This window comes from Berghia stephanieae, chromosome 5 (assembly GCF_034508935.2).
Source record: "Berghia stephanieae isolate SIO BIC M18660-M18661 chromosome 5, UCSD_Bste_1.3, whole genome shotgun sequence".
NCBI classification, from domain to species: domain Eukaryota; kingdom Metazoa; phylum Mollusca; class Gastropoda; order Nudibranchia; family Aeolidiidae; genus Berghia; species Berghia stephanieae.
The window spans coordinates 50,725,970-50,738,460 of record NC_088364.1 but is presented as its reverse complement, the minus strand read 5'-3'; the positions used below and the strand labels follow the sequence as shown (position 1 = coordinate 50,738,460).

The 12,491-nt window shown below is 33.5% G+C and overlaps 1 protein-coding gene across 18 annotated transcripts in view; it reads left to right on the top strand.

Moving 5' to 3' along the window:
• The window catches only part of LOC144973129 (uncharacterized), a 52,488-nt gene that overhangs the window by 26,730 nt on the left and 13,267 nt on the right, over positions 1-12,491 (top strand). For 5 of the 18 annotated variants that reach the window (XM_078915208.1, XM_078915206.1, XM_078915202.1 and 2 more), the window contains 6 exons: positions 839-1,315; positions 3,674-3,871; positions 7,282-7,388; positions 8,513-8,937; positions 10,534-10,621; positions 11,373-11,508. In XM_078915208.1, coding sequence (XP_078771334.1) covers positions 839-1,315; positions 3,674-3,871; positions 7,282-7,388; positions 8,513-8,937; positions 10,534-10,621; positions 11,373-11,508 — 1,431 coding nt within the window. The remainder of the gene's footprint in view (positions 1-838; positions 1,316-3,673; positions 3,872-7,281; positions 7,389-8,512; positions 8,938-10,533; positions 10,622-11,372; positions 11,509-12,491) is intronic. The other 13 variants (XM_078915215.1, XM_078915209.1, XM_078915213.1 and 10 more) reach the window with 4 other exon arrangements.

Genomic DNA, 12,491 nt, shown 5'->3' with positions numbered 1-12,491 from the left:
TTTTAAATATCATCACTACTGTTGTTGCTTTCTTAAGATCTTTATTTTGGGGAAAGAGTTCCTTACGGAATATTCAAAATAAGTCGAATTATGTATCTGAATCAATGTTGTATGGAAAAAAACCGTTTACAATTGCAAAATTACTAGTCAGAAAGTAAAGTGAAACCATTATTTCGTAGATTAAATTCATCATCAAGATTGACAAAAACAAAAAAAAAACAAAAAACACAAATATACTCTACTCGCAATCAGTTTGTTCTAAAATTTATGTCTTTCCCCAAAAAACCACGGATGATGTTTGATTACATTTCCAATTACGTAATAGCAAGGTGTGTTTCCTTTCCCTTTCCCAAATAATTTGTGTCAAACAGAAGAATCAGCTGTAGTTTGATCCAAAATTATAAATAAGAGAGGAAAAGTCCGCTCGTTTTTATTGGTCAAATGCGATAACAAATCACTAGCTAAAAATGCCATACGAAAATGAAAAATGATTTTATCATAGACCGGTTAGCGTTATCTTTTTAAAAATAAAATGGTCTGCCACGATAATCTCGTTCGCATTCGCGTAAAAAAATGTCATTTTGGTTTCTTGTCTGGAATTCAAATTTCCTTTAAACGGAGTTCATTCTTTCGTGCTTGAAATTATTTACTTCTTTACTCCAACAGGCGCAATATTATTATCACTTTATTCACATATTAAAATAATGCAAAAATTAATACATTCCGTCCGGATAGAACAGCAATCGTCCTTGCGGATTCCATGGCCGATTCTAATATATACTGGTTTCAATATCAATCCACCCACCTAGACATAATTTTGTTCCCATTTCTTTCCCAGGATTTATCGCCCAGTAGTCCCAATCCAAGACGCCCAAACAATTTCCAACATTCTACAAAACCGCCACATCACTACGGTCACAACTACAACACCCCCGTTGTTAATAATCACAATCATCACAATATGAAACTCCAAAGACAACACAACCAGCCCATTCACGTACACATAGAGCCGCAACGGCGCACTTCCCAAACTACTTACTATCTCCAAACACCTTCTCCGCAACCACATCAGCAACAACATGGATACTTTCCTAACAATGACCCTTATGGCACCATGCCCAGGCGTCATCGCGGGTACAGTCAACCACCGTATCAAAGTCCCACCACCCCAACAATCCCTCCCCCTCCATGGGCCACCCAACAGGCATCCCCCAAGAAGGTGTCCAAGCTGTCAAAGCTCGGTGGAGGCGAGGCCACACTGGGCACCAGCTTCCGTAGCTCAACTCTTCCGCGACATACCAGTCACCAGAATATGGTACATTTCTTTCAATAAGTTTCTAGTTCCCTAGCATCACATTGGCAAATAGTTTTTGGGAGCTACTATAGGATTTTCAATGTGGTTTAATATTAATACTCTTAATGCACCAAAAGTAATTTAAAACGTAGTCTTCGAGTCTTAGATAAGTTGAATCATTTTATCCAGAACTTATACGACTTCTAAAGTTCATAGCTGACTCGGAAACATTTATGGGTTAAATATCATAGTTGTTCTCAACTTCCGGTTTGTGCTTCAACCAAAAATAAGTGTGCTTACAACAATAGGCATCTTCTTAATGGCTATTATAATAAATGTATAGAAGTAAAATCTAGCGTATCTCAAAAATACAATTACAAATCTTAGTTGCAGACTCAAATCCCAAAAATAAACTTTGCCAATGATTAAATATAGTATGTTCTGTGAGCATATGAAAAAAAATAACAAAAAATCGGCAGCAGCATCTGAGCACCGATCATTATTGTCAAGTGAAATAATCCAATATCTCTTTCACAAGAATGTTTCTAATTTTCATCCCTCTTTCGTTCCTGCCAGCTTAGATCTATCTGTAACACTCAAACTTTATCTAATAGATGGTCTGTATGCCGTGCCTTTTGGCTGTGGGTCTTTAGTTTACAACTCTAAATCTTAAACAACGACTTCAGTGACCATCTTGCACGCTTCAAAAATAACATATCTAATGATCGATTCCAAAATACATTTTGGTCTGATATAATCGATACTTTAGTGATAGGTTAGATATTCGTTGTTTGTCTTTTAACTATCATAAAACATAAATCAGATCTATTTCTCGTGCACATGGTCATTTTCTTTACTTGCATTGTGTTGTGTTTATTGACATAGTGATTGGTGACTAATAGCTAGTTCCATGTCTTATAAGAAATCTTTGATATGCTTTCGATACTGTACAAGAAAATCAAACATTATAAATAGGTTAGAATTGATTTTATGGTGCTAAGAAATATAAGCTGTTGCTCGATTTCTGAATTATTTTGTCGTTTTAAGTGCATCTGGCAAATTGTAAAGCAACGAGACACTACTACAGAAACATAATATTTTTCTAAAAATATTTTAAAATCAAATCCGTATTGATTTGTATCTTCTGATGCTGAAGTATGACTTCTACAACGGCATCAAACATTCACATTGCGTATGAAAAAAGTATGATAATGATAGGGCATAGCTTTATGAAAGTAACGATAAAAACTGCCGCTGTTTCTTCTTTAACACTCCTGCATTGTGCTCATATTCTACGATGAGTTTGAATTTCTATTATTTCCACATTCATAAATCACTTAGAGATAAAAAAGGATTCCCTTAATCTAACGAATTTTTTGATTCAATGTAATCCTCTAAATTTTTCTCTCTCTATAATTTTAATAAATGAATTAATGCATAATACATACTAGACAAGCTTTATTCTCATTTCTTAACAATCCTTGAATGGCAACGTTTTTAGTTAGAGCTTGTCATATCAAAGAAAGGAAAAAAATCAAATATCTAAATTTCATATTTTGATAGATTATTTGCAAAATTATAATGCCATTTTTGTATTACATTCACAAAACTATTTTTGAAATGTTTCTCATTTTGATCTGATGATTTTATTCCAGTGATAAATATAAATATTTCATTCCATTCAGAGTTGATTTGATTTTCTGGCTATCTAATGATTCTTTTGTTAATTGCATTTGCCTGTTTATTTTTGTTTTTATTTTGCATTTCTAAAGACATGCCAAAATTATCTATTTCTTTTCACGAGAGAAACACAAAATGACATTTAAAAAAACTGACACCTTTATCTTGTATCTCTCATAAATTTTACAGATTGCATGTAAAAGAACTTGCATGGCCTGGTAACGTCAACATCATTTTATAACATACTTCTTCAGAGTTCTTTTAATATTTTAAATGCCAATTATTTCGAACGTTTCCCTATTTAATTACCAAGTTTATAGTATCAACTGATAAATTTATGATATTATCACAGTTCTATTGTTGTTAAAATAATAGTAGTTACAATACGTAGGAGATTTCAAAATAACATATTTTAGTTTACAAGTCTTATTGACATAATTGCAACTTGTTTCCTCGTAGTTTTTTTGTTGTTGGAATAACAATAGAATTAAGTGAGATTTTCCTTGTCACAGCAGACATCTGTGCATTATGTTGTATATTCCATACTTAGATTTTATTTAGTTCATTTTCATAAACTTTATCTGTGAATAGTCATCAATCAGTCATCAATAAGGTAAGAATCCTATTTTTACTGACACTCTGTTCTTTGTCTGTCCTGCTTGTCTTGTCTGTCGCGGCTGCTGCCGTTCCGTTCTACAGGCTCAGCACTACTCTAGAAAACCCCAGTACGAGCAAGACGAGACTGACGCCCCAGATTTGTTTACTGAGAAAAGGCCCACAGGACCGCCCCCTAAGGTGTGCAACTTGGCCAATCTTGGAGGAGGAGGAATCAATTTCGCAACCGGCGCCAGCGAATCTCAAACGCTCCCCAGGAGAAACATTCAGAGACGATTGTCGGTAGTGACCCTCTTTTTCATTTGTCTGTTTGTTTGGTTTATCGTTTTTATTTGATTATAGACATTATACCTTTTATCAAATCCACGATATATTGCAATGATTTTTAAAATTATGAATTAAAAAAAATTAAGATGATTTAAGATTTTCTTAACTTGTTATAAACATTATAAATTGTTAAATATAAATTACTCTAATTGCACTTTTTATTTTATCTATATCTTAATTTTATTTTCAAATTAATGATCAACTAATTCAAAACAATGTTCAAGATGCCTTTTGCGCTTTGTTAACCTAGTTTTTAATAATGTAATGGCTCAGTTTAATTATTGATTAAGACTGTTTGTTTGGCTAATATAGATCCATATAACAAATTGTCAAAGACACAGTTAATTTGCATTTGTTTCTTCTAATAATTCCATGCTTATAATAGTCAGAATCTTTAGATAAGAATATATTTGATTCAAGACATATGTAAATATTGAATAAAATTGTTAGTCTAAATTGAAAATTTTTATTGAATATGATTGAGGATTTCTTGCATACCATATAGTGACATGAACAGTAATTTTAGCTTTTCCCCATCCTGTTCCCAGCCTTAGAACGATTTCCCTGAAATGGCTTGTTGCCTCATTTTCCACTCTCCAATTATCCATAAGTTCTCGTTTATTACTAAATCTTAATATATACATTGTTTAAGGGGAACAGTCAAAATTCGTGTGAAAGATATCATAATTCCAAATTGACATACTTCGTTTATTTTGTGCCAGATTATAACTAAACTAAATTAACCTTACTTCATAAAATGTTATAATTGGAATTTTTGTCATGGGAGACATTATCCTTTTGAAATAACGTTTTATGTTGTTTGACAATATAACATATCTGCAGTAATCCTTCTTATTATTTAACCAGTCATTAGGCAATCACCCATCTCCATTCTGCAATTTAATAATAACCATAATACAAGTCTAATTTGCCATTTTATAATATCCAATAACCAAATTGATTTCTAAAATGATTGAAATACCTCGACGCCTTCTTAATGATACCATTTGATTTCCAACTCTTGTGTGCAGTCCCCATTTTTAAAGAGATTTAATACCTAAATTTTGATCTCTGTTTGAAAATCAATCCTTTGGCATGTTTTATTAAGATCCAATGCTCTGGTGACAGATGGTGTATTACGCAAGATTTTGGCAAATGTTGAAAAATTTGGTATAATAAGCTCACTATGTTCGCGAGACTAGAACTAATAAGTCAAACAGAACAAGATCAAAACTGCAAGGTAAAATTGAACCTTGAGGGAGATTCAGCGACACTAAAAAATAGCTATTTTAAGGTAATTTATCAGTAGATTCTAGTGGGTTTCGTGTCCGTTGATTTTACGCGACTTTATTTCTTCATCGCCACGGTTTAATCTTTCAAAATTTGCGAGCTGATTGGTCTGAAATTAAACATTTACTTACAATTTTAGGAAAGCAAATGTATAAGTTGTAGAATTGAAAGATAAAGTATATCCATTAAAAGGAGAATCTTTCCTCTGTTCTTTACCAACAATAATGTTTAAGATATTGCCTTTTGATCAAAATCATAACACCAGTAGATGACAACCATGGTAACTAATATATTTTCCTTTAAAATATATTCTTTATACATTATATTTGATAATACCACTTTTAGAAGGCTCCTTAGTGTCGCTAAATCTTATACTTGTTTGGAAAAGTTAGAAGAGGGGGGGGGGGGGGGGGGGACACGTTCAAATGGCAAAATGACTTTTACGAGAGGAAAACTGTAAAGAGGAAGAAGACGATGAAGGATGAAGAAAAAGAGAGGAGGAAGGAGAAGAAAAAGAAGAAGAAGAAGAAGAAGAAGAAGAAGAAGAAGAAGAAGAAGAAGAAGAAGAAGAAGAAGAAGAAGAAGAAGAAGAAGAAATAGAGGAAGAAGAAGAAGAAGAAGAAGAAGAAGAAGAAGAAGAAGAAGAAGAAAAGAAAAGAAGAAGAAGAAGAAGAAGAAGAAAAGAAGAGAAGAAGAAGGAAGAGGAGAAGAGAGAAGAAGAAGAAGGAAGAAGGAAGAGAAGAAGAAGAAGAAGAAGAAGAAGAAGAAGAAGAAGAAGAAGAAGAAGAAGAAGAAGAAGAAGAAGAAGAAGAAGAAGAAGAAGAAGAAGACGGAGATAGAGATTAAGAAGCCAGAGAAGAGGGAGATGATGATGATGATGATGATGATGATGATGATGATGATGATGATGATGATGATGATGATGATGATCGTGATGAAGATGACGAGTGTGGTGGTGGTGGTAGTGGTAGTGTACAAAAAGAATATGTTTACCGCGTTAATAAGGAGCCAATTGTGATGATATTAACACTCCATGAACGGTTTTATTGCGGAGAAATTTTCCCCAACCCAATTAGCTAGGAGTTTGATGTAGGACTTGTTTTTGTTGAATTCGTCATGAACGGATATTATCATTGTTATACTGGAAAAGACAACTTCGTCCCTTACAAATGTAACTTATTGATTCATAATAGAATCTATAGAATCGTTGATATGTCTTGCATCAGAATATTCATCCTCTCATCTCTATATTGCAATAATTGATCGCCTTTAACATATATACTTATTTTCATGGGTTTCTCCTACCTTATTTCAGGCTGGTCACTTTGGCCTTATAGAAGTACATTATACGTTTTATGGTCACTATGTTGGCCTTGTAAACTAAAAACATCGACTTTTAAAAGATTCTTGTAGGATAAACTGGAGTTTTAATTGGCTGTATTCATCGTTTTTTAAAGTTGCATTTCAAATCAAAGATACGTCTTCTGTATTATGAAATATCTCCCAACAGAAACAAATTTCTTACCATTTCTAACCCCTCAAACTATAAGTGGAGAATTGAGAAAATAGAATTGGAGTTGCTGATGGGAAAAACTCTGGGAAGCTAGTCCCTATATAAAAAGACATATTAAAAGAATACATCAAAATGACATTGCAATGTCTTATTATTATTATTATTATTATTATTATTATTATTATTATTATTATTATTATTATTATTATTATTATTATTATATTATTATTATTATTATTATTATTATTATTATTATTATTATTATTATTTATTATTATTATTATTATTATTATTATTATGATTATTATTATGATTATTATTATTATATCATTATTATTATTATTATTATTATTATATTATTATTATTATTATTATTATTATTATTATTATTGATGATGATGACGATGATTATTATTATTATTATTATATTATTATTATTATCATCATCATCATCATCATCATCATCATCATCATCATCATCATCATCATCATCATCATCATCATCATCATCACCATCATTAATTTCATCAACGAGATATGTTTTCTTATATCTCAATCGCAGCAACCACCAAGCATGCCAAGCAGGTCTCCTTACGGCATCTATCACGGCTCTCAGACACCGGCTCAGAGGTTTGAACCAGGTACCCAAAACGGAGTTATGCTGAACAGGTACAGATACGAACGGTTATTGATTTCTTAAATGCATCGAGATGTGTTATCTAATCTCTGTAATAATTTGAAAAAGATACGCTTAATAATTTTTGGTTTCAGTGAATTCATCCTTCAAATATCGATCGATTATAATGACCCTGAACTTGGAAAAATTTCTCAAACCTCGTACTTTGCCGATTTCCAGGTTTGAGAGTTTTTGGCAAGATGAGGGTCATTTTAATCAATCCATTTTTTTCTGTTGGACAAGTTTTCTGGCCAAGACGTTTTCAAACGTGTATTTTTTTCATAGAAATTGGCTTTTGTAATGTTTGAATCCCGACTTGGGGAGCAATGGAGGTTATCAGAAATAGCTCTTTATTCACATTATCTTACCATATTCAGATGTAAATTGAGTATAAGACATGGTCGTTAAAAGCGTAGCTTTTGTCGAAAGAAATTTTAGTAGCGCCCTGCGGACACAATGTCTCATTTTAATTGCTCAGTGTTGTTGTTTCTTGGGATCCCTTTCTTCTTCTTCTTCTTCTTCTTCTTCTTCTTCTTCTTCTTCTTCTTCTTCTTCTTCTTCTTCTTCTTCTTCTTCTTCTTCTTCTTCTTCTTCTTCTTCTTCTTCTTCTTCTTCTTCTTCTTCTTCTTCTTCTTCTTCTTCTTCTTCTTCTTCTTCTTCTTCTTCTTCTTCTTCTTATCCTCCTCCTCTTTCTCCTCCTCTTCTTTTCTCTCCTATACTAACCTTCTGTACAGGTGACAATCCCTGTATTTTTTTGCTTAGCCATTATTACAATTCTATTTCATCTGATAATGTGTTCAACTCTCTAGTGTTGTAAGAGTGAAATAAAAAACAGTTCGTTTACATAGAATCTATTAAGTCATATTTTAGATTTGGTACATATTACCCATAAGTCAAGAGAACTTTTGCGAATGTGGCATATTTTATACAGTAGTCATTGATAGCACTGGTCCAAAAGTGTTTTGTCTTTTATAATATTCATCCTTTTATCATAAAGACATTTTCTTTCTTAATCAATTCACGAAACATATCTCACCTTTATTGATATTTACAAATCATGACAATTTTCACAAACATACACCGTAAGCAAACCAAATGTGTAATTGATCTCCTTCAGGGTTCAGTCAAGTTTGGACAACATCACCCTGTCACCCCGTACGCCAGATGGTACTCAACGCACCACACCATTCTACCAGGCACCAGGGCAAGACCGTCAGTTTTACACTCCAACGAGCCTTCTTCTAGAGCAACAGAAAATGGAAGAGGAGGAGCAAAGAAGGAAGCAACAGCAAATGCAACATCATCATCAACAACAACAGCAACAACATAAACAACAGCAACCGCAGAGGCAGCACCAGCCTCAACCTCAACCCCAGTACCAACCACAACCTCAGCAGTATCATTATCAACAACCTACGCCACAGCAGCAAGAGCAATATGGCGGGCAAGACGAAGTGGATGAGGGTGAGGAACCAATACTCCCGGTATGGGAGAGACGAAAGCAGTTTCAAAAGGCGCCGCCGACCCAACTGAAACCTGGAGGTATCGCTGGTCGTAGCAATGCTAACTGGAATGAAATCATTACCTTGGCATGATGAGCCGCCTGGCGCTTGGAAACTTGTATTAACGCTTTCATAATTTAGCCAATTTTTGTTATAGAATTCCGTTTAGTTCCGAGATCCCCATTGATATTGTCAGCTCCTTTCGTTAGTAATTTTTAAAAAACTTTAAGAAAGTTGTAAAAATTGCATAAAACGTTCTCTGTATTTTACCTTTTCTTTCTGACCAAGGAATTATGATGAAATATTCAATCAGATTTTGTTAAAAGAGCAAGTTATGAGTACATTGTCTGCTATATTGTCGTATGGTTGAGGTTTTACCGAGCAGCATAGTTTAAGGAGATACAAGAGCTCACGAAACAAAACAACGCAAAAACCTAATGATATTATAATTTCTTAACCACAAATTTAAAAAGATTGAATATCATATTTGTATACGTTGACGAAATTGATTCTCTAAAGTTATTTGAACGGGGCAGATAAAATCTAGACAGGATTGATTTTGTTATGGTTAAAACATGCTCTACTTTATCTTTACAAAATATGAGCAGGAATTTAGTCATAATATGAAAGAAACAATTTAAAGCCCAATAAATTTTGACATGGAAAGGACATCTTTCTGTTTCTCTATTATTTCTATAAAACAAGAAGAAATCATTTCCTCTCTTTTATCAGTCATAAATATGATCTTTTATGGACACCATATCTAAATTTGTTCAAGTTCATCTTCTTTTTGTGACAGACACAAAAACATCAGATAGCACTTTGGCTTGCAGACACGTTCGGGTATCCGACATTCATAGCTCACTCCGTTTCTGCTGTTTTAAATACATTTTGTTTTGACTAGATTAACGATTATAATACTAAGCTTTTAGTTTTTATCCATCATCTTATTCTAATAGAGCCTGAGTTTTAACTGCTGCTTTTGTTTGTGACTGCTATAATATACACTTTTATTTTGGATTACTGTGTTTTAGTTGTTTAGTCTTATTGTATTTTTATTTCTGTGTTTTAATAATACTTTTTAATTTTAATTTTAGTTTTTCCATTCATTATATTAAATATTATTAAATCTGTTTGTTTGATTTTCGTTTTCTGTTTAAGATAATCTATTCATGATACTTTCTTTTTAAAATATTAATTTCAATATTCAACCTCAATCCCTGAAATTTACTGTGTAGTATATTGATAGAATACGTTGTTACACTTAGCCGAAGTTATATTATACGTAGAGAGTTTCACATGCAGAATTAATAAAAGATGTACCTAGAGGTAAATATATTGATCATTGGCTATCATGAACCAAAACGATCGAATTTTGAAGGACGAGTTTTCTGGATAAATTTTTAGATACGTGTTTTTCAAGAGTACGGCAGTTAACTGATTAACTATACTTGTTACCTAATCAGTGCTGAATGGAGCAAAGGTTAAGGGTAAAATATCACGAATCACATTTCAGCGTAAAAAGGGTTGAACAACTGATCAGGCTTTTGATTTATAGTAATTTTTAAAGATAAAAACAGTTTTATTTGATAGTAAAACTCATGTCATCTTGATGTTAATCCACAATTTCACACAGTGAGGACCCCGAAGACGAACCCTGTTCCTAAGGTGTCTCGCCCTGCCCCTGGAAAAACATCATACTCGGATTTTGGACTTTCTTACCGGTAAGACACAACTGCCACAATTGAAACATATTTTTTTTCATTTTTGAAAAGAACTTAAGTTTGAATCAATTAAAGTGACTCTCACATTGTCAATAAGTCTCTGGCTTTTTGAGGTTTGGACAAATTAAAGAGCATTTCAGGTCGATTAATAATTGAACCAAAATTTTTCTGGCCAAAGCGAATAATTGTATACTGAAGACTAATAAACTTTTCAACCGATGGCTTTGTTTTTACAGAGCACAATTAGATACTGAGTCTTTATAGATAATATTAATACATTTTTTCTTCATATCGCGTTGATCTTGTGTTCTCAATAAATTTGATCTCCATAATAAATTTAATTTAGTAACATGTTTTATCAAAAATAAATTTTGGAGAAGGAAATACGCGCGAAACATTTGTTACTTTGTTGAGTTTTTAAAAAAATCAATATAGAGTCCTGAAGAATTTTTTCAGAATTACCAATCAGAAATGCATATCAGTTTCTGAACCATTAAAATGACGGAATTTCTACAATTGCCTGCCACTCTTTTGTTAGGACACCAAGTTTCTCGAAAAGTACTATTCACCTCATCGAACAGCCCAAATACCCTCAATATTGTCTGATTAAATTTCTATCACAAAAGTGCAGATTTATCTGGTATGGGCATCTGAATTCCAGCACAATGACACCTAGCATGGTACTAAAATATGGATTTAAGCCCTAAAAACTATAATGTTATAACTCATTAAACTTTAAAATCATTTTCAGTCCTCAGAATATGTCGTCGACCGCCAGTTGGCAACCTGTTTCTGCTCCCAAAGCCGCCCACGCTCCGCCTCCTCAGGTCGTACACTACAGCTCTGCTCCGGCTTCACACCAGGCACCTCAGAGTCCCGTAAAAGCGGTAAAACCACAGTTTCGTTTAATTAGTTCTCGCTAAATTATATCGATCAGACTATACCCGTTCCAGGTTACACATAGTTTAGTGTGTCGAAACGCTATATTAGACTGACGGAGGTTGTGAGTATTTTACTTACACGCATAGCATCAATCTTGTGACCCATCGTGTCAATCCGGTAATTACAATATGTCATAACCCCCGTTCCCCCTCAAGAAGAAAAGCAGAATTGAAATCAAAGCTAGTCTTACCAGAGTTAGAAAATTGAAGTCACGTGTGACGAAATAATCCCCCCGCCTCCCCCCCCCCGCACTTCCACGTCACAATGCCTTTGATTTAAATAAGTTTATATGAATCAGACTCAAATTTAAAATTTACAACACATAAAAGCAACAAACAAGAAAAACATGAGCTTTTATATAGCGCAATATCCACTAAACCTGTCCCAGGCTCTTTACAAGGGATCCCTAGCCAACATCAATACTTAAACATTTAGGACGAAACATGACGCCAGTTAGGCGATATTACAATTTTCCCGACAGACACAAAGCTGTTGATTGCCAGGTACTCATTTTACACCTGAGTACGGTGTGAGAATGTGAGTAAAGAGCTTTTTCCAAGGACTCGACTATGCGCCGCTCAGAGCGGGCTTCGAACCCATGACCTTCCCAATCCATAGGCGATAATCATATTATTAACCACAGCCGTTTTTAGGCTGTATACCACATATTAAATGATAAGATTGTCTTATCATGTTTCATTTCCATCTAAAAAACACGATATGTTTGAGAACGTTGATAAGAAAACAATAATGTTATCGATATCTACAAAAGCGGCATGAAATCATTGAAGACTAGTGAAACTGTATTTTAAAAATGTAAAACTTCATAGTGTATGTCATCTATCACGATAATAATAATATAATAATATGTGCTGCTATGTGGTCTTGTAGTATAAAACTCGCTTTCGGATTGGAAGGTCCTGGGTTC